The sequence below is a fragment of the Toxorhynchites rutilus genome, chromosome 3 (assembly GCF_029784135.1).
Source record: "Toxorhynchites rutilus septentrionalis strain SRP chromosome 3, ASM2978413v1, whole genome shotgun sequence".
Taxonomy (NCBI): domain Eukaryota; kingdom Metazoa; phylum Arthropoda; class Insecta; order Diptera; family Culicidae; genus Toxorhynchites; species Toxorhynchites rutilus.
The window spans coordinates 14,418,299-14,441,955 of NC_073746.1; the positions used below are offsets into that span (position 1 = coordinate 14,418,299).

At 39.5% G+C, this 23,657-nt stretch overlaps 1 protein-coding gene across 1 annotated transcript in view; it reads right to left on the bottom strand.

Moving 5' to 3' along the window:
• Positions 1-2,939: 2,939 nt before the first annotated feature.
• The window catches only part of LOC129777229 (protein brunelleschi), a 38,588-nt gene continuing 17,870 nt past the window's right edge, over positions 2,940-23,657 (bottom strand). The window contains exons 3-6 of the mRNA XM_055783384.1: positions 16,515-17,665; positions 16,045-16,457; positions 3,936-4,143; positions 2,940-3,871 (exon numbers count right to left, since the gene is read on the bottom strand). Coding sequence (XP_055639359.1) covers positions 3,643-3,871; positions 3,936-4,143; positions 16,045-16,457; positions 16,515-17,665 — 2,001 coding nt within the window. The 3' untranslated portion in view covers positions 2,940-3,642. The remainder of the gene's footprint in view (positions 3,872-3,935; positions 4,144-16,044; positions 16,458-16,514; positions 17,666-23,657) is intronic.

Below are 23,657 nucleotides of genomic sequence, written 5' to 3' on the forward strand. Positions count from 1 at the left end.
TTCAATTCCAGGCACTGGATTGAGTTTATAAAATCAGATTAGAGGTTCCTCATTCGTTGTAGAGTAGTAAAATGAAAATATGTACGGTTTGTTTTCGGATGTTTTACAAAATGTGACTACTTACTAGTCGAATTGCTGAGTATTTATTATTTATACAATAAATATCTTAGACGCTCTTGATGCGCACTGAATGGAGGGCACGGCTGGAGAAAGTCGGGACCTAACGTGTTGAATTCTAAATACTAAAAATTCAAAAAAAATAAAAATAATTTAAATTCTTAAAATCTAAGAATCAAAAAATTAAAATCTGAAAATCTGAAAATTTCAAAATTAAAAATATTTAAAAATTCTAAAATTTAAAAACTTTAAAATTAAAAAATTTAAAAAAATTAAAATTAAAAATTAAAAATTTAAATATTAAAAAAAATAAAATTTAATATTTTAGAATCACATCACTTACCGCAGTAAATCCTGATTTTTTCTTAACCATTCCCACTAACAACTATCCCTTCCATGATAAACGCTAGAGAACCACGCTATAGAGGCGACCCTTCTGGCCTTCGGGCGGCGAATATCATACTTATATTCCTCCCCTTCCCCTGGTGACTGTAAGGACGTGGCCGGTGGCGTTATTGACCATTTAAAGCTCGAATCACCGAAAATTGCACAACGAGAATGATTTGCTAGTCCCAAGCGTCATTCTGTGTGTTCTATGTGCAATTTGGTTGGTTCAGGTCAATCACGGAGAGCAACTACGAATTGTACAGTCTACCCAAGCTCAAGCTCAAGCTCAAGAAATCTATGATAATTTATGTCTCAAAAATTATGAGTCGTACCGAAATAGTGTCGTAGTTCTTCTTGAATGGCGCTAACGTTCCCTGTGGAACTTTTGCCGTCTCAATACACAATGGTCCAGGAGATGCATTCAAGTGGAAATTAGCATTTGGAGCTTGACAGTTATTCTCTAGACAAAAACTGTCTTAGACAAAGGTGTCACTCATGAGAGAGCGCTCGTTTTTATGTTGTCAGAAATAGGGTGACCAAAATTTGCCGATGAATTAAAAAATCGAACTTTCTTATCCTTATAGATAGAGGTAAACATAGTTCGACAATGTTGTAGCTTCAATTATTTGAGACATCTTTGTAGAACAAAGTTTTTCTCTATCTCTTGAAATAATCGATATAGCGCCTTTTTTCTAAGTAACGTTAGGGTCACCATGAAAAAAAACTGTTTGAAAACTGTATGAAAAAAAAATAAAAAATACATATATAAATTGAAAAAAAAATTAAAATTAACCCTCTACACCCAAGCCCGCATTTAGACGGGTTTTGCAGATTCTCTTTTCAAATTATTCAGACATTATTTTCAATGTTCACCCCCACTAGAACTCCTTTAGAATATTTTCATCTATCACACATATACATTGTTTTTGTGCTGGCAGCTTTCTGCTAGGAGTATTTTATGTTGGAAGTCGGAAATTCGAGATAAAAAATGGAATAGGTTTTTTAAGATAAATAAAAAAACATGGGTCGTAGAGGGTTAAAAAAGATAACTTAAAATAAATTAGAAATGTTTTTTCAAATATCTCGAGAATGGTTGCATTTAGAAGGAGATTGATAATGAGCTTTTTTTATTTGAAATCACATCAGGATTCATAATTTGTGGCTAAAATGATAGCTAACATACGAAAATTCCTTTTCCTTTTCCTTTGTGAGAGATCGGATCCCTTCTTAAGAATAAGATGAAATGTAAATACATATTAGATATAAGATAGGTTTAAGAATTGAGTGTGATGAGTGTGATTGAGAGTGTGAGTGTGATCATTGTCAATATATCCTCATATCCCCTCCTTTTTCTGAAGAAAATATGTCACCCTTCTAAACTCGAGTCGACCGCGAGTAATCGGTTTCCTATATTATTAACATTAGAATTAAGGAAAAATGTTTATATACTAGTAACAATACAGTAAGGAGTTCGGCTCCTTTAAACCTATGTAACTGAGCCTGTAAAAATAAACGATTTAAATAAAAAAAATACGAAAATTCGAAGTTTCAAAAATTCATAAAAATTCAATGTTCCACAAAGTTCGTCAAAAATATTTTAACCATCTTGGACTCATTTTCTAAATTTTGTACATGACTTCTATTTTATATGAAAAAATAAAAAAAGTACATATTTTAGATATTGCTGATTAAAGTTTTTTTTCGTAAATAAAAAAGGGTACTAATTTTTCTATTTCAGTATACGTTTTTTCACGTTTCAACATCAATACTCTATAACTCTTTCTAAGACACTATTTCGATACGACTAATAGTTTTTGAGATTTAAATTATCAAATATTTCTCTTACTAAAATCGATACGCTCTTTTCAAAAGTCACACTTGAGTCAAAAAATTCCCAATTGCTGTGGAAAACTCATACTTCCTCCAACCCTAACGGAATACAAACTTTCATTCGAATAAAAAATGTTCATGTTTTGTCATTTGTCGATTTCATTTGGAATTGCTCAAATACGAGATTCGATACACGGGCGGATTCAAAAGGTGCAAGGGTTGGTTTCACGATGAGCGCTCCCAATAATTTCCAGCCGGCAACTGCTAGCAATACTCGGCCGAAGCTGCCGGAATCAATGAAGCTACCATTATCCCATTAACCAATCCTTATAATTACTGACTCGGCCATTAGGCCATCGATGCCGTCGGCTCAGCTGGGTCTAGGCACCCACGTATACAAGCTATCAGGAGCTATCCGCTGCTGGATAAATCCTCATGGATATTCCCGGACAACACGGCATAACCGGCAATGAAGATGAAAGATGAAAATCGAGTCCCTCTTAGTAGCTTCGCTTCGACTAGGACTACCTCGCCATTCGCCGACAACATGCCTTGGATTGACTAGAAATGAGTTGTTATGGTTATTCCTTTCCGTCTGTACTCTTATATCCAATCAACTGATACGATCACTTTTGCTTCCGTTTTTTTCATTTATTTAATAATAAATAACATCCATTTTTCCATTGTAACAAAAATCTGAGTGCTCTTACAGCGTCCTATAGTTCCTCTAATGCTTATACTGTATGTTGGCTCATCTGTTTGCTCTTGCGTAGTTTATTGTTGTTATATTTGAATACATAATATCTACCATATATGTGTCCCTGCTTGCTAGAATACAAAATCATAATAGCGAGGGAGTCTCGAATGTAAAAAGACGTAAGAAATAATAACTTCATTTTACTGTACGTAGCTTTGATTCACATGCGTATTCATAGTAATCATTTCAACGAGAAATATTGTAAGCGGAAAAGCTATACCTTTCTGTTTAACGGGGTTACGTTCTATTCGTCGTCGCGCGGCTTCCGTCTCGGGCGAAAGCCACATAATTTCATCGTTATATTGCTCTGCTTTCCAATAATTTACCAACGCCTTACCGACTAAGCATCTACCTATAACTATATAAAAAACGAATTGCGAAAAAAATAAACATCGTATAAACCTAATCCGTTTGAGGACCTCAATGTATATTAACTGAACCTGGGTGTCAACTTTTTTTTAGCTTCCTCAAAATTTGATGAAAAATGACCAACCCTAAACATTTCTTTGTTTAACTCGCGCTTTTAGTTCCGACTTGTTCTGTTCTGACTTTTACTGATCTATGACCGTGATTTCGACAGGGGGTATAAATCGCCAAACGTGCGATGGCGAAGTCGCTGCGGCGGCGGCAGCAGCCGGAGTAGTGCCCATGGCAACAGCATCTCCTGTTGAGTCCAGTGATCGACACTGGATGTCTGCCTTGAAGCGACCAGGAGTGAAAAATATCACCGAACACTCGTGAAACGCTTTCTCGTTATTGTTTAAGGCCGGTATGAGGGTACTGGAATTATAAAAAAAAAAACGTAAATAAAATTGTGGAAATTGGGTAGGCTTTTTGGACTCACTGATTCGGTCCAGTCATCGTGACACGGGTTTCCAGACGATAATTGTGGTGACCATTCTGGTAGTCCTGGTAGAACTGAATCGAGAGTTGCACATGGTGCAGTACCGAAGCGGAGAGATTGCAAATGCCAATTCTGAGCGTTATGAACTGTCCCGTCACACATGTCACCTCCGATTGTGGCGCCACCTGTTGGTCGTCGATCTTGACCTCTGCAAGAAGAAAGGAGGAGTTTTAGGTACACATATTCAGCAGGTACTCCAAGTAAGCAGGATAGACAAATTGCTTATTTTTGACTACCGTCGTGTGGGTGACTTTCTTTGAGATTTTTCTCACCTTAAATATTATAAAGACTGGAACGCGCAAAAATTGGTCGACAAAAATCGTTTCTTTCAGTCAAAATTCGTCATACAAAATCTTCTTATTTTCCTTATGATAGTTCAATTCATATATTTAAAGGGAAAAATGTTCATTTATTCTTTTGGTTTGCTAAATCCGAACTGCTGTGCCTTCCGCTTAACCCCCTCTCTTGAATTTTGCACAGCAGTCTCGTGGTCTCAGCGACCTTATTTCTGTGCTATGGAATCGGAAGGAATTTCATTGTATTAGGAGTCGGAGTCGGCATATTTTTTTCGAATCCGACTTCTAATACGACTGGGTCTTTCAACTAGGACCCAATAGAATCAAAATATTTAACTCAATAAACAAAATTTTATTCCATGATAAGCCATTTCAGTAATACACAAAATGAACATCAAAATTTCCACGAGAACGGTAGTAATAGTTCTCCGTATTTTTACTTGATCAGAATGAAAACTATTCGTAAAAAAATGCTAGGATCCCTGTCAAAGTTTGTTTAGCTGAAAATGAGAACGGTAATAATAACTCTTTGGTCCGCACATGTATGATGCTAATCTTATATAACATATAATTATATTCTCCTGATACAAACCTGTACCTAACTTTTCATCAATTTGTATGATCATTGCAAATCGACAAATCCCGTTTAAGTGAAGAAGTGAAAATCCCGATTTATTTTCACTACGCATAAATCGCACAATCATGAAACGAGAATATATGACGAATTTTAGAAATAATAACGAGATTATGTTTGAGGAACAACATTATATTGTATGGTGTCTATGTATGAATAGTCGCAAAACTTATCATTGAAAGAATACTTTTCAGAGTGCAATACAAGAGAACCTTTTTAAATTCAAAGTCAATATAATAAGATGTAATATAACATTTGCTTGCCAGATTCAAAGTAGAATCAACTTGATTGGTAAAATTATAGTAAATATATTTATTATCGAATCAAATAACATCAAAATTAAAAAAAAACATCAATTCACCCACTGATGGAATGCTTTGTTCATTTGGTGATGAAAAATTCATTCGTAAGTATTGAATTCAAAGAGATTATTAATATTGATTCCTCTCTAATTCACTGTAATGATACTGTAGGTTTTTGGGAAAAAATATAAATCATCAAAAGATCCCTGCAAAATTATTTCAATAACAAAAACTTGAACTCTATGGCCAGCATAAAACAAATGTATCAAATATAGGGTTGGGGAAAAAGAAATGTCGTATATGTATGTTAAATAAAGCGTCATAAAGCGTCATAAAGCGTTGCCATTTAGAAGGCAACTTCATTATCCACCCCTTATAAACACCCCCCCCCCCCCCTCCTTATTTACAAAAAACTCAGACAGTCAGTTTTCGCAAGCCTCTTTTGAGGCCAACTTAGTATCACCAAGAGCGTTTTGCATGGACACGAAGAGATGATAATCACTTGGAGCCAGGTCCGGACTATACGGACAATCCCACCAAACGCACAGCAAAACCTTCCTGGCCGTCAATCCAGGCTTGGCGATGGTTTGGGCCGGCTCACCGCGCTTCGACCACGACTTTTTTCGCTTTAGGTTGTCGTACGTGATCCACTTTTCATTAGTAGTCACCATCTTCTTCAAAAATGGGTCGAGTTCGTTCCGTTTCAGCAGTGCATCGCAGGCGTTGATTCGGTCTAAAAGATTTTTTTGCGTCCACTCGTGTGGCACCCATACATCCAGCTTTTTTTTGGAATCCAATCTTCTGCAAATGGTTCCAAACGGTTTTATTGTCTATACCCAGTTCCTGGTCAATCGAGCGAGTGCTCATATGCCGGTCTACTTGGATGATTTCAACGATTTTATCGGTTTCCACGACGATTGGCCTACCAGTACGGGGTGCATCTTAGACAGCCACTACACCAGAACGAAATCGATCAAACCAACGCTGTGCTGTGACAGTATCGGGTCCACAAACTACACGAATTTTTTCGGCCGCCTTCGTTGCAGTTTTACCTCGCAGGTAGTAAAAACGTAAAATATGGCGAATTTCTTGCTTGGTGGGCTCCATCTTTGACGCGCTATAACTTGAGACTGAAAAAGATAATCAAAACACTGTCAAAACGACACTTGTAGCACAGATTGTCGTCTTTAGATAGTATGACCCGATGCGATAAGTACAACACAAGATATGTTTAAGTGTTGCCATATATTGACAATATACGACTTTTTTTTTCCCCAACCCAATATATACGCCTTGGAAATCAAAATTTAGAAAAATGTGAAATAGTTAGAGATCTAGGTGTCGTTCTGGACTCTAAACTCACATTTATAGAACTCTTAAACTCTGTAATACAAGAAAGAAATATGTTCTGGGATGATATAATTTTAACACTAGATTGCGCAAGGAAGTCATTTTGACTGCTTTTAAATTTCAATTAGAAAAACAACTATGTGTATAATGCCGCATGTTTTTTTAGAATATTGTGACTATTTGTACAACATATAAACACGTTTATTTATAATAGCAGTTACTTCCCCCTCTTTCATTTTCGGTACATACATATGTGTTATACCTATATTGCCCAAGAGCAGTCATTTTGACTGCTTTTTTAGATAATCATATGACTCTCACGATTAAATTGAGCGAATTCTTATATCTTATATGAACAGTTCGGCTTTGTATTGAAATAACAGTTTTCATTATTTTTCGATAACCATCACATGATAACATACAAGTAAATGGTAATTTGTGGACTTGGGCGTATACTTGATAAGTTTCAATTTCTGTGAAGCTAAAGTAGTACTTGTTGTGCCTCTATGCAGCGATTCTTGTGCTAACAAGTTGTTTATTTCGCGTTTATTATTAAATGAATATGAAATAGAACTGAGTTATTGGAAAATCTGAGAAACATAAATAAAAATTGTTCCGATATAGAATTAGATACAACATATTCTTAATTACTATCTGAAGATGAAGCGGATTATATTCAAAGAAAATAACGATGAATAGTCGATCACCAATGATTAACATCAAAGTGTCATCAATATGTTCAATAAATATGTAAGATACTAAGTACTAAGTAGTTCAGACTCAGTCTCTAACATTATTTCATATAATATTATGAGTGCATTCTCGTTGATAATAGATAACAATATTGTCAAACGTATTAAAAAGTGCACAGCAGAAGAAGGCTGCCGAATTTTGAGGAACGATTGGACAACAGTAATACCGGAAATACATGCATATATTGGGGTTTTATATGCTCGTGGAATTTAAAAGGCATAAAAAAATACAACTGGTTTATTTCTACTTACCAAAGCGGGATCCCATATTTTCAGAAAAATTATGGCCACAGGAAAGTTCTAGCAAATCCTACGATCTATCCGCTTTGAAAAAATAAAAAAAAAGTAGACCCCTACAAACAAATAAATTTGCCTCGGTTTCGGAAATATGGGACATCTTCATTGAAAATAGTCAGGCTTGCTATCGACTAAAATAGAACAGTTGATGAACAATTATTTCCGTCATAGGCCAGGTGCAGGTTTACACTTTATATGCCAAATAAACCGGAATGAGTTCTTGTTTCAATCCGCAGAACAGTTTTTTACGGAATACAAAGCAGCAAGACAGAAAAAAATCATCTGAATATGAAGACGCACAAAGATCAACTGCAAAGTTATCAGATGTAAACTATTCTAACAAACGCTAAATTTGTCATGTACGACTTTGCTTCAACTATAAAACAAAAATAAAGGGTGTGTCACATCAAATTGCATCACGGAAAAAACGCTGTAGAAATTCGCCCAGTAGACCGATCCTTTTGAAAATTTTAGACAGTAAAATAAAAACTATTAAACAACTTTTGGCATTTTCTTTTTATTCATACTTCGAGCCCAAGCCCGTATGCTCGCACCTTCCTCTTTACCCCGTCCATAAGGTTCTGTACAACGTCATGTTGTAGTTTTTTTTGAACAGAAATCCATTTTCTCTTGAAGTCCGCCTCCGATTTGACAACTTTTGGGTTCTTCCGGAGGGCCTGCTTCATAATCGCCCAATATTTCTCTATTGGGCGAAGCTCCGGCGCGTTGGGCGGGTTCATTTCCTTTGGCACGAAGGTGACCCCGTTGGCTTCGTACCACTCCAACACCTGCCCGTTTACCGTGCCGGTCATCACGAAGGGGGCGCTCCGCTTTCCGCAAGAGCAGATCGCTTGCCACACCATGTACTTTTTGGCAAACTTGGATAGTTTCTGCTTGCGAATCTCCTCCGGAACGCTGAATTTGTCCTCTGCGGAGAAGAACAACAGGCCCGGCAGCTGACGAAAGTCCGCTTTGACGTAGGTTTCGTCGTCCATTACCAGGCAATGCGGCTTCGTCAGCATTTCGGTGTACAGCTTCCGGGCTCGCGCCTTCCCCACCATGTTTTGCCTTTCGTCGCGGTTAGGAGCCTTCTGAACCTTGTATGTACACAGGCCCTCCCGTTGCTTGGTCCGCTGGACGAATGAACTTGACAAATTCAGCTTATTGGTGACATCCCGGACCGAACTTCTGGGATCACGTCTAAACTGCTTAACTACGCGCTTGTGATCTTTTTCACTGACGGAGCATCCATTTTTTTCTTCACCTTCCGGTCGATGGTTAGGTTCTCGAAGTATCGTTTTAGTACTCTGCTGACCGTGGATTGGACGATTCCCAGCATCTTACCGATGTCCCGATGTGACAACTCCGGATTCTCGAAATGAGTGCACAAGATTAATTCACGACGCTCTTTTTCGTTTGACGACATTTTTTCAAATTTACGAAAAATTGACAGTGAAGCATGGCTAACGTGATCTATACACTCTTATCTGATTATAAGCGATAGCTGAAGATATAATTCCTAAAAATTAAATTTCTACAGCGTTTTTTCCGTGATGCAATTTGATGTGACACACCCTTTACAAATGATAATAATAAAGAATGTCAAAAGTACGCTTGCGGAAGATTTACACATAAAAAGATTTCTACTCTACTTTGTAAAAAAAATGTATAAATAATAAGGATCATTTTTTCCCAAGTGAAATTTTTTTTTCATTGTTGATATTCACTAATAACTTGTCATATAACTGTAAAAAATATAAAAAGTATTAAATATGAATTCAAAACCAGTTTCTTTACAAATTATTAATTCTTTCGCAAATCAGTGATTTTGACTGCTTTTGGGCAATCTAAGTATACATAAAGTTTCAGTCTTTCTTGTGTTAAGGCAGCGTAAAAGATGGCTGCCTATGAAATTCATGCTTTTGTTTTCTCAAAAATTGGCACGAACTTTCCGGGCAACCCAATATGAGCTATCCGGATTTCTTCCTGTTTTTCCAGTTTTGAGCCGTTGAATAAAATAGACGAGCTGCGAAAAAGTGGTTCATATTTTCTGAATCAGAAAATCCCTTCGAACAAAAGTGAAAAGCAACATCGAGATTCTAACCGTAGACGTCGCGATTATTAAACCTGTATTCAGTCACCACTTCTTGACCCACTGCAAACATACAACAACTGAATAATATGTGGGTCTTGTAGTGATGCATTACGACATTCGTGCAAGACAAACGTGTGATTGTATCCGTGAAACAATACTAGAAACAAAACAGGAGCGAATCGTGAAATAAGAAAATATAACTGGCTTCACCTTAATTTATGTCTTTAATTCATGAGCGAAATCTGTGGTGCTGGGATGCAGTAAATTTAAAAAAACATCCTAATGATATACCTGGTTTCGAATTATTACATTTTTTTCAGCAGGAGCCGGAGTCGGAGTCGGAGTCGATACTAATAGTTGTGAGGAGTCAGAGTCCGAGTCGGAGTCGGGAAATTTTTCTCAACAGCCCTGCCATATTCGTCGCCGAACGCCAGTCAGATATAAACTGCTGTTCGTTTTCCAGGGATTTATAAGTTTTTTTTTAGGTTCCGCTTGACCAAGGCCCAATACCGTTCGATAGGGCGGAGTTCTGGGCTGTTGGGAGGATTGTGGCCTTTGGGTACCACAACCACGTTGTTCGCATCATACCACTCGAATGCCTTTTTCCCATAGTGACAGCTCGCCAAGTCCGACCAGAACAGCACAAGTCTATTGTTTTGCTTGAGAAATGTAGCTTTTCTAGGCACTCCTGGACGTAGATCGCTTGATTGATGGTTCCCGCAGTGATGAAAATGCCGCTTTTCAGACCACAATTGCAGGCCTGTCAGAAGAAGTATTTCGAACTTCGGGAACTTCGATAGTTTGATGGTTTTGAAAATTTCGGCCACCTTCCCTCTTCCTGATGCGGTATAAAACTCCTGTATAAAACTCTCCTTCACCTTCTTAAACATCGACAACCCGCTGCACAGTAGTATAGGAGATATTGGATAGGAATCCGCTTATATTTCGCCGCCACCTTCTTTGTCGTCGCTGCCACGTCCGGATTACGATTGCAACTTCCAGGCTTCCTAGCGGTCTACAGACGCTCCCCGAACGCTTTTAAAACGCCATCAAACAGCTTAAGAACAACAAATCGACTGGAAAAGATGGCATCGGAGCTGAACATATCAAGATGGGTCCGGAATAGTTGGTTAATTGTCTGCATCGACCGACTGTTAGAATCTGGGAAATAGAGCAGTCACCGGAGTAGTGGAAGGATGGGGTTGTTTGCCCTATCTTCAAGAAAGATGACAAACTGGACTGTAAAAACTTTCGTGCAGTCACCGTCCTAAATGCCGCCTACAAAGTACTTTCCCAAATCATCTTCCGTCATCTATCGCCACTTACAAACAGATTCGTGGTAGGTTGTTAGGGTTCATCGAAGTTCGGTCTACTACTGACCAGATCTTCACCTCACGGCAGATCCTCTTGAAATTCCGTGAGTACAGAGTCCCAACGCACCATCGACTTCAAAGCAGCATTTTTTCCCTTGTTGGGTGTGAATCACTGCGTCCATTATTTTGAATGGCCCATGGGTATGGCCCTATCTTTCTACTACACTTCAAGCTTATCTACTGCTTAGTCTGTGTGAAGTCTGTGTCTTATTAGAGCTCCGCAATTGTAGAGTAAGGCTGATGTCACATTAGGCGGATTCCGCGAGTAAAACCGCAGCGGAGGATCTACAGTGTATTGTGAATGAGCCATGTCACACAGAGCGGGGCGGTTTCGGAAGCGAATTCATATCGAGAAAAAAAACCGTCGCGATATCCGCGGCGGCGAATCCGCCTAATGTGACATCAGCCTAAATGTTCCGAGGTTTCGCTTTCGGCATTACGAAAGCGACAAATATTATCTTGCACTAAACCTAAGTTTTTAAGATGGTATTTGCGCGGACAGTGTCCTGTTATAAGACCAGTGATTTTCCTAGAAATTATCTTATTAAGACTCAGCAATTGAGTAATTTTAAAACTCAGCGTGATATTTTTTGACGTAGAACTACGTCTTTCATTAAGGGTGTCAAATCAGAAAACAGGTTACGTTTTTATGAAATAAAGTTAGCGTTAATAACTATTTTTGCCGCGAACGGATTTTGGCGATTTACGTACTAAACGAATCGGAAATTCCGTAAGATTTGTTTAATATGTCATACAATAGAATCCCCTGGTTATTAAATGGTTAAAATTCATGAAAACTTAAAGTGTTTCTATTTTCCCATACATTTGTTCTGTCCATTTGAGTGCTTTCCCGAACAGAGATATCAATAACGAGCAACTTATCGACGACCAACGGAAGGGAAATCGTAGGATTTAAAGTCTCCGTGAACAAAGGAAAAGAAGAAGAATGAAGGGGAATACTTGCCTAGAGTATAAACAGTGGATCTCGCTGAGGCAAACTTTCATTCGGCATCGGACTGTTGAGTAATCCAGTTCACTTTGCTTTCACTGCGCTTCGATCTAAGATTGGACCCCACCAGTGGTAATCCAACTTGGAAATCGTCGTTTGATTTTTCGGTTCGTTTTTCGCGTTATTCGTATCGTGTGTTCTTCTTTCCGCGTCATAAATTGGACGCTTCGCGTAGTGTGCGATGAGTAAGAAGAAGAGGAAGGCAGGCTCGAGCCCTGCAGCAAACGAACGCATTGCCAGGGGCAATAAAATTTCGAGGTAAGCGTCATCAAATGATGCACGCGGTGTTGGTGCAGTGAAAAGCGCTCGCACTGAACCGAGCCTTCGCAAATGTGACACCGCACCGAACAACAGCGAAGTAGGCGATTTCGGCGCGTCGGTCGAAAATGTAAACGCCCAGGCAGCAACCAAAATCAAGCTCCCCCCGCTGGTGGTGAAGGCGGTCGCTCTTGACAAACTCATCAGCGAATTCGCATCGATGGGTGTTACAGCAGAGTACAAGCTGTGTGGCATAATTCAGTCTTTTTCCAAGCAGTTAACATTGTTTATTTTCCGTCTTCATAAGGGCTTCGTTGGTGCCTTTGAGAATGTATCAATGCGTTAAACTGACGTCATGGCGAAGCAGTTATGGTTGTTATGGTTATGGTTATGATTGTGCACCAAAAAATTATTTGGGAATACCAAGCATCCGGAATGTCTTACTGGAATGCTATAAGTTATTTGGGTTCGCGTGCCAGTAGCAAAACTACCTTCAACTAGGACTGCATTTGCGTCAATATTGATCATAATGAAGCATTGTTACTGTTTTCGAGGTTGTTATTAACAAAAAGAGTTTATTTCTCTTGTTTAGTCATCAAGAAAGTAAATGTTCTGGAATTTTGTATGTGATAAGGTTTCGCTTACCAGTAGCAAAACTTCCTCCACTAAGGGTGACAGCTGTGCTTCTCTCGAGCATGAGAAAGTAATGCAACTTTTTTCGAGGCCAGTAATATTAACAGAAGCGTTTCTTTAGAGAATAGCGCAAAATGATGAGAAATGTTTATATTGCTAGTAGTTTCAAGCCTCCAATGTATGACTCTGTATGCATGCTATGGTGAACGCTTGTTTGGCGCTTGGTTTACGCTGAGTTTGTACGAACGATATCTAGAGGTGCGATTCCTTTGAGGCAATACTAAATAACATGTAGCATGATATTTGATACTTGCAAGTGTTGTCATTGTTGTTGTTTACATGCGGTACCAAAGATATATTGATGTAGTTATGAGATATAGAATAATGGTGCTGGTGCAACATGTATATAATCGACTGTAGCCGAGTCTATGTCAATTTCGAAAAAGGCCACCGGAATAGCCTTCGAGGTAAAATTTCAATGAAATAAATTGTGACATACGATTGTTTTGCGAGGGCAAGAATGAATCATCAATCAATTATCGTCAACTGATTATACAATGAAAAAATCATTTCAGAGATTATTCTACTAAGTAGTTGTCTCTAAAATTTCACAGCATTATAGAATAATATCCGAAGGTATAAACAACCGACTTATATAAAATAACAGCGTAGTTCTACGTCAACAATGCGGTCGTATCTTGGACACAACCTCCTATAATTTTTTTGACTAGTTAAGTTGTACAGCTATCCAATTGGCAATCACTTCCCGATCTTCCCATTTCTTCAGCTCGCTCATCAACACACAATCGGAAATTCCACAGAATGGTTCTGGACCAGTGAAGGGTGAGCTTGAACCGTTCGTGGCATGCTCATCTGCTCGCTCGTTGCTCTCTATACTGCAATGGCCAGGAATCCAGTACAGTTGTACCGAATTTATCTGACTTAATTGCCGTAAAAGGAAGATGCATTCCCAGAGAATTTTTGAAGAGCATTTGATAGAATTTAGTTTAGAGCTTTAAGTGCTGCTTGACTGTCTGAGAATATGCAGATGTTAGCATGTCTTTTTTTTCCTTTGAGGCAGCTATTTAAACATTCTATTATTGCAGCTATTTGTGCCTTAAAAACTGTTGGCCAGTTTCCCATAGCCAGAGATTTTTGTTCAGACTGAAGCGAAGGCAGCAAACACATCTATTTCTGGAAAAAAATCGCCGCCTGGAAGAGAAAGAGTGTGACGAAATGGAGCTGCTTTATCGTTATCGAGATGCGTGGAAGTTCTTCAAGAAACTAAACGCCTTGCACAAAGGCTTTGTGCCGCGGAAGGAGACATCTTGACGAACGAATGCGAGGTGATCGAAAGGTGAAGGCAGCACTACGATGAACACCTGAACAGCGCGCAGCAGGAGACCAAGACGGCGTTGAGCAGGACTACACCGGTGCAGTGAACAACGATGACGTATCACCTCCGACCATGGGTGAAGTTAAGGAGGTCATTAATCAGCTTAAGAACCACAAGGCAGCTGATAAGGATGGCCTCGAAGCGGAGCTCTTCGAGGGAGGTCCGGGAAAACTTGTAGAGTGTATGCACCGGTTGATAGTCAGGATCTGGGACACAGAACAGCTACCGGAGGAATGGAAGGAATGGTTCCTACAAAATTCTGTCTCAGATCCTCTTCCACTGTCTATCGTCAATAGTAAGTAGATTTGTGGGAAGTTATAAGGCCGGATTCATGCCCGGTTGCTCGACGACGTACCAGATTTTTACACTGCGGCAGATCCTCCAAAAGTGCCGCTAGTACCAGATCCCTGCGCACCACATCTTCGTTGATTTTAAGGCCGCATATGACACAATCGACCGACGACAGCTATGGAGGATCATGGGCGATCACGGCTATCCCCGAAAACTGACAAGACTGATTCAGGCAACGATGTTTATCAGTTTATCTGCTTTGCCGACCACATGGACATAATCGGAAGAACACATGCGACGGTAACTGACTTGTATACTCGACTGAAACACGAAGCAGGGCTGATTGGGGTTGGGATCAATGCGTCTAAGACTAAATACATGCTAGCAGGAGGGACTGATCGCAACAGAATTGTTCTTGGTAGTAGTGTTGTGATCGACGGCGACGAGCTCGAGAAGGTTGAGGAATTTGTCTAACTTGGCTCGTTGATCACAACTGACAACAACAACTGCCGTGAAATTCGAAGACGCATTGTCAATGGAAGTCGTGCCTACTATGGGCTCCGCAAATCCTTGAGGTCCAACAAACTCCGACCCCGTACGAAGCGTACCATGTACAACTCCCTGATTCTGTTCTTCTGTTGTTCTCTATGGGGAGGAAGCATGGACGATGTTTTAAGAGGGCTCACAAGCGCTTGGTGTTTTCGAACGCCGAGTGCCCAGAACAATATACGGTGGTATACAGGAAAACGGAGTATGGGAAAGGAGAATGATCCACGAACTGGCGCGACTCTACGGCGAATCCAGCCTCCAGAAAGTCGCCAAGGCTGGACGAGTGCGGTCGGCAGGGCATGTTGCAAGATTGCCGGACAGCAGCCCTGCAAAGATGGTGTTCGCATCGAATCCGGTAGGAACAAGAAGGAGAGAAGCCCAGCGAGCGAGGTGGTTGAACCAGGTGGAGCAGGACTTGACAAGAATCGGTGCAGTCGGGAGTTGGAGAACTGCAGCCATGGATCGGGTTTATTGGAGAAAATTAGTGAATCAGAGTTAATCTCAATGGGATGTAGAGTCATAGTGAATAAATAAATAAAATATCTTGTCAGCCAAATCCGATCCCTACTTCTTATGAGTCCGAGGGAAACAGTCCAATTTTGTCAGATTGCATGTTTCAAATCTAGGCTTCCCTTGAAGTTATCGATCTTCATGTTTGATTATCAATACTGTATCAATCCCTTATATCCCCTCCTCTCCCTGAAGAAAAATATCTCCACTTCTAAAAACCTGTATAACTGAGTCTGTAAAAATAAACGAAGAAAGAGTCACCGCACGACGAAAAAAATAATGTAATTAAAAATAAAGCTTTTACCCCAGTGCAATGGTGATACCGTCACCAGATCCAGCATGGTTGGCGCTAGCGTGATACCCTTCAGGGAAGCAATCCCGCTGCAGTCCAGCGCCGGTAGAGACCACTTCAGATTTACGTTCTCGGCGATGTGTTCCGAGCAGACACGTTCCGTGAGATCGGCAGTATCGCTGCTGGTGTGACCACCTACCCCGCTAAGAATACTCGGATGAGCATCCGCCGAGGTACTGTTCAACGATTGAAGCTGTTGCTCCATTGAAGCCATAATACGTTGGAGCGGACATCGATCCACAGGTACTGGCACGCGGCAGCTTTCCTTAGCCTCAATGAGTATTGTTTTATTAGATGTATAGTTGAGGGACATCTCCTGAGCGGTGAGATTCACCACGTCCAGCACCAAGTAGAATTGTGAAGGGCTGCAAGAAAATAAAATCATTTAAAATGTATTTCTTTCACACAACGTCAATATTCACATTTCAGCCGAGAGTACATCCCAGTTAGTGATCTGCGCACTGGGAAGCAATTCAAGGTTGAACGAGATTGCACACTGCCGACAATAACCCTCCTGTAAACCCTCTCCGCCGGAGTATTTGAACCGCAATTGTGATTCCAATTGCCTCGGAATGTGTCCTGTTGCGATACCCATGCTTAACGTAGCCAACGAAGAATGTCCTGAATGTGTTGACCTGAAGCTGGACATCAGCGGATCGTTGCGTCTGTGAGTATTGGTCGGCGAACTGATTCGACTCGGAATACTCGGATTCCCGCTGCCATTGAACGTGCCCGCCACTCCTCCGCTGTGAGACACAGTCAAACTTTGAGGTCCGGCACTATTCATGCCATCCTGATGGGATGAATGCGAATACATTTGTTGCCCGGTCGCAACGGCACCCAGAAAGTCTGCCTCACCGTAAATCAGCAACTTGAAATCGATGCTCTCCTTCGGCCTGATGGGCAGCTTAGATGTTATCTCATCAGACGACAGCTGGAAAATCCGATCTTGCAGACTCGCATCCATATTGGAGTGAAACACGGCCTCGATGTATTCTATCAAAATATTACTGCTGTTGGTCAAAGTTACCGTGCACTCCCCCAGCTCTCCGTTGTACAGAGTAATGCTGGCCGATGTGGTGACACAGTCTGCGTTTGGCATCCCACTGAATGTCGCCGTCTGCGGGAGGCTTGTCTTAAGTTCTAGCTTTGGAAGCGCGGGAATCACATTTAACTGGTAGTGCGAAGGCAAATTGCGCTGCTTGCGGTGCAGCATATACTTCAGACGGCAATTGGATTTCACGCCCAGCGTGTGAGTGCTGTACCCTTTGATATCTAACTCACCCTTCTCGATGGGAGTTCCGTGCAGGGCTACCGTGGTCAGAACATTCGGCTGAAGCATTACCGTTTGGGGAAACGCTTCGAAAACGACTCCCGTTGTCAGCAGACGAATATCGGTCACCTGCAGCTCGAACGGAAGGGGATTGGTCAGTTTCACGTTTACTTCGCACACATCATGCTGGACCCAATTGAAGGTTATTTTGCTATCGTCTTTGGCCTGACGTCGGTCGATCGAACTGAAGTGGATGGGCGTGAACAAAAATGGACCACTGTCAACCTTCGAAACTACAATCTGGAAAGGAAAGCATATAGTGACTGTTCAATATTAAATAGTAGAAGGCTTTGAGATGAATTGTAAAAAGCAAGGCAGAATAAATTATAGATCCGGAAGTGTAAGATATGCTCAGTGCTTTGTCAGAATTGATTAAACCCAAACAAAACCTTCGAGAGTTATATTTGATCCGCATCGGGATCACCACATCTGGCGACGAGGAGCGGAAACATACTCTTCGCACTTTGAAAGTATCAGTGAAGACATATTAAAAGACGAAGAGTAAGCAAGTAATTTGAAAGGTAAAAATGGGGGGAGGGGTTATATCTATTTATACAGCCACTAGCTGACCCGGCCAACGTTGTTCTGCCATATAACCTATTTCTAGAGAATATTTTGGTTGGTAAAAATAACGAATATATTTCAAGAGAGTTTGTATGTCATCGTTCAGATCTGTAAAATTGATCTAAATGATGATTTTCACAGCGAAACATACATATACCTATTATTTTCGAATTTTACCTTTTTATGTTAAATATCCTTCTTATATATAAAGATATGCATAGTTAATTTTTTAGAATTTTTCCAATCATCTCAAATATTTTCCAAAGTACTCTATCATTCTAATTTGGGTGAAGACGAACTCACAAAATATATGTGTGTGGCTTATAAAACACAATGTCAATATAACTTAACTTGGGGCTTGACCTATAACGTGTTAGTACCATTATACACCACCGCAAGCGCAACAGTATACAGCAGTTAATCGGGTAACGCTTCACCGCATACACACGAGCCGAATATCTACTCCTCCATATATGATTCGGCACTCTCCCACCGACACAGCACGAGGTAAGTCGCACATTTGGCGATCCTGCCATTCATTTAAAGTGAATCAAGAATCCTCTATACTTTTGCAATTGCAAATAAGAGGCCGAGCTAAAAGCAAGTGAATTGTGACAACCGCAATGCATTTCGAAAAGAGCCGGAAATGTGCATCAATCGTTTAAAAAACGACGCCATTGGAAAAATGCAAATCTGTTGCAGTCAATGCAAAGCGACGCCATGAAAAACGCTAAATATCAAATTTTGTTTCAAAACGACGCCATTGCAAAAATGCAAAACTGCTATCGTTTCAAAACGACGCTATTGTAGAAAAACGCAAAATTTCAAAGATGCTGCAATCGTTTCAAAACGATGCCATTGGGAAAAAATGCAAAAATTGCAAATCTGCTGCAATCAATGCAAAATGACGCAATTGAAAAATTCAAAATTGCAAAGCTGACTGCAGCAGCTGTGTAAAACGACGCAAAAAAAATGCAAAATTGCAAAGCTACTAGAATCATTTCAAAACGACGCAATTGAAAACATACATAATTGTAAATCTGCGGCAATAATTCCAAAACGACTCCCATAAAAAAATGCATCTGCTGCAGTCAATGCAAAACGACGCCATGAAAAAATATAAAGCAAAACAAAAAGCTGAATAATTGGCCGAAGAAGCCATATAAAAAATGTTTAGCTAAAAACGCCACAATATCTTTAGTAATCATAATCGAATGAGATCCACCGAACAACCAATGCATACAGTATTCAATGGCTAGTTCACCGGTGTCTTATAGCTAAAATTATGTATGCGGCAAATTGCAGGTTGAAACTCGTAATCTCTACAACATACTTTCGAAAAGCTTGAACTATGACACACGACAGAAAATACATTCGGTCGAAAGAAAACCATAACCCCGCTGAACTCCGATCTGATGATACAAAACCGACGCAGGAAACAAATCCCAGCGGCCTCGATGAAAGTACGAGTGATGATAACAGCCGCGAAGGTTCATCGAACTACAGCGCCACGAAGAAGCTGGAAATAAGATCAATGCAAGCGACCGGAAAGGTGTTTCCAGTGATGCTGATGAGCCCGCATAGAAGACCGAAAAAACTCAGGTAACCCGAAAGGAAAGCAACATGAGCGAAAAGTTGAGCAACACGAAGATTCTTGCTGATTTCTCGACGGTAGTCGCACTCCAACAGCTTCCTGTTTCAACTGCTAGCCTTCCACATTCATCTATGAGAATTCAAGAGCCTAGGGTTACTACACCATCGCAATACATCAAACCTTTCCCAAGCAGTATCCGAAAATAGTATATATATTGCTGCGTAACTTTCGAGAAGAATATCTAAAGCAATCTACGCTCGATGACGGTACATTTGCCGAACGTCTAACATTCCAGAATACGTAGCATACAAGCACACCTACAGTAAGTTATAGAAAAGCAAAACAAAGAACTGCAATTAGAGGATGCAGAAACAATATTAATTAATAAATCTGTGCCTGTCGCCCGTAACTTCAAATTTACATAGCATAGACAGTTACCAGTGCCTTGATTACAATAACCTAAAAATCAATATTTTCCAAAGATTCAGGATAATGTCTCCTAGAAACATTGGTAATAGTATAATTGGAAGTTTGATGAATGAAGCTTACTTCATTTTTTTCTAATACTAAACATACTGTTCTGCGGTGATTGCAATGGTGGTTGCAGTTGTAACTGTGATTATTTTTTTCTTTGGAGAGAGGGGGAGATGTGTGGCTTATAAAACACAATGTCAATATAACTTAACTTGGGGCTTGACCTATAACGTGTTAGTACCATTATACACCACCGCAAGCGCAACAGTATACAGCCGTTAATCGGGTAACGCTTCACCGCATACACACACACATACACACGAGCCGAATATCTACTCCTCCATATATGATTCGGCACTCTCCCACCGACACAGCACGAGGTAAGTCGCACAATATGGATGGCGTAGATCTGATCAGCCGTTCTCCCGTGATGATGAGTTATACGTACGTGGGAAAAACTCTCTTTTATATATAAAGATTCCATGCCAATCCGATATAGTGGTTCTCAGAATACCGTGAAAAGCGATAATTTGGTTTCGTATTGCAAAATATTAGATCAGTATTTTTCATTATTTTATTAGGGTGACCATTTCCATTTTAGGGTGGTCCAAACAATCAACTTTTTCCTCTTTTTTCCAAAAATGACTTTTTTCAAAAATTCATAAATTTTGATCTTCTCGACTGAATCAGATGATCGACACATTAAATAAAAGACAATTAGTTGACATTTAAAAAAAAAATATTACACCTGCCAAAAATATTGATTTTATTTTTGTAATTATTGATTGTATTTGTTTTTTGTTGTTTTCATGGCTTTGGACTAGACGGCGCTATAATTTTTTGTATTTTATTTTTTTTATGAAAGCTGAGGATTTCTTACATATAATATATAAAAATTGTGATTTTTTTCGTTTTCAAGTTATGAATTTTCAAAATCAACCGATGGTTTTCTTTCAAAATGACTAATTCAAAAAAAATTAACGTTCGGACTAATGGACCGATATTTTTTTAAAGAAGACATTATTGGCTTTAATTTAATATGTCGATTATCTGGATTGGTCCAGTGGTTCAAATGTTATGATTTTCTCAAAAAACCATTTTTTGGAAAAAGGGGGAATACTCGGATTGATTTTTTCAACTATCGGGTAACTTTGAAAAATCATAAGTTAAAACGAAAAAAACACATCTCTGATTTTTAGATATTTGTGTAAAAAATCCTCAACTCTCAAGAGAATCAAATCAATTTTTTTTTGCAAGTGTAATATTGTTTTTTAAAAATGTCTAATTGTCTTTAATTTGATATGTCGATCATCTGAATCGGTCGAGAAGACCAAAAGTTATGAATTTTTGAAAAAAGGCATTTTTGGAAAAAAGAGGAAAAAGTTAATTTTTTGGACCACCCTAGAATGGAAATGGTAACCTTAATGAAAAATAAAAAATAAGGTTGTAATATTTTGCGAAAAGAACAAATATACCACTTTCACGAAAATCTGAGAACCACTCTATCGTTTCGGCATAGTGTTACGGACAGCTGAGGCTTATCGCGGATCGAGTTACAGATCCATAAGATAAGCAATATTTGAGATTATATTTAGAAAAGACCTCCAAGCGAGGTATAGAAACGTTTAGAAAGGACCAATGTAAGGCAATTAAAAGATGTAAGAGCTCAAGTGTTTTGTTAGGCTAGAAAACGCTTGTAGTTCGAAATTATTGCCGGTCATAAATTCAGAATGGACGAATATTTAAATAGCGTCCGGTAAACAATTTAATGCATGCATCATTTAGGATGCATTTTTATTACCCTTTTCCATCCCTAGCTGCGCTCAGCCAGATACACCAGCAGGGTGTAATAAAATAAAAGGATGTTATTTAGAGCGAAGGATGGAAAGGGGAAATCCAAGAATAAGATAGGCGCACCGACGAGGTGCTATAAACTTAAGGTATTTTCTTAGGGTAGTGCAGCCGTCTCAGACTGCACGTTACCATACGCTAGAAGAAGGGACAAGGAAGGTAGATGATCTAAACGAAACCGATATGTTATCGGTTTTCAAGAGAGAGAGAGGAGATGTTCCTCGTCAATCTTAGTTTAAGGAACCATGTATATATTGTGAAACTTTTGAATAAATTTTTTAGTATTGTAACAGAACTCACGCGAAAGCGTTAAAATTTTTCTTTCAATAGAGAAATTTTTCATGGTGGCTCCAGAGAGGAGCAGTGAAGATTTCCAAAGTGGAAAAAAGTGAAACTCGCGAACTCTTCTCGGCAGTGGATGCGAGAAGTGATAATTCGCGAAAATTTATCGGCAGTGGATGCCAACAGTGTTAATCGCGAATAAAAAGTCTTTTTCAAAGTTAATTCGCGAACTATTCATCGGCAGTGGATGCCAACAGTGTTAATCGCGAATAAAAAGTCTTTTTCAAAGTTAATTCGCGAACTCTTCAAATAGCAGTGGATGCCAAAAGTGAAACTCTTCTCGGCAGTGGATGCGAGAAGTGATAATTCGCGAAAATTTATCGGCAGTGGATGCCAACAGTGTTAATCGCGAATAAAAAGTCTTTTTCAAAGTTAATTCGCGAACTCTTCAAATAGCAGTGGATGCCAAAAGTGAAACTCTTCTCGGCAGTGGATGCGAGAAGTGATAATTCGCGAAAATTTATCGGCAGTGGATGCCAACAGTGTTAATCGCGAATAAAAAGTCTTTTTCAAAGTTAACTCGCGAACTCTTCTCAGCAGTGGATGCGAGAAGTGATAATTCGCGAAAATTTATCGGCAGTGGATGCCAACAGTGTTAATCGCGAATAAAAAGTCTTTTTCAAAGATAATTTGCGAACTCTTCAATCGGCAGTGGATGCCAAAAGTGTTTCTTTCAACCGAAATAAACATTGTGAATTGATTAAGAAACCGGCAGTGGATGCCAAAAGTGTTCCTTTCAAACGGAGACAAATATAAGTGAATTAACCAGCAAAAACCTTAAGCAGCAGTAGACGCAGCAGCACCAGCAGTAGCACCACCAGAGGTGACAACAACATCCGAGCCAGAAGGCCTCCCAGGACAAAGAGAGAATCGCCCAAGCACCAACACGGAAAGACGGAGATAGGACCGGATCAACAAAAAAGGTGTGATTTTTCCATTTTAGTTTAGTCATGTCTTATCAATTCATTAGGAATAAGAATGGCAATTGCCGCTTGTGCAATGAGCCTGATTCTAGGGACGATTTAGTCGCGTGCGATGAATGTGACCGATGGTTCCATTTGACATGCGCAGGCCTAAATAAAAAACCTAAACAAACAGAAAGATGGATATGCCCCAAATGCAAGACCATAGAGAACGAATTGTTAAGACTTCAAAAAACACAACCAACACCAATAGAAGAGATGATGAATATCCATAGAGAATCTATGCGGGCTCTAGTAGAAACTCTTAAAATTAAGAACGAGGGTAGAGAAGAAACCCCTGATTCAAATAGACTGTTACACCGGCAATCTCTCTTAGACCTCCCCTATTTTGATGGGTCATATAAGATATGGCCTAGATTTAAAATAACGTTCGAAGAAACTACCCTTCAAGGAAACTTTTCCGATTTAGAAAATATAAATCGTT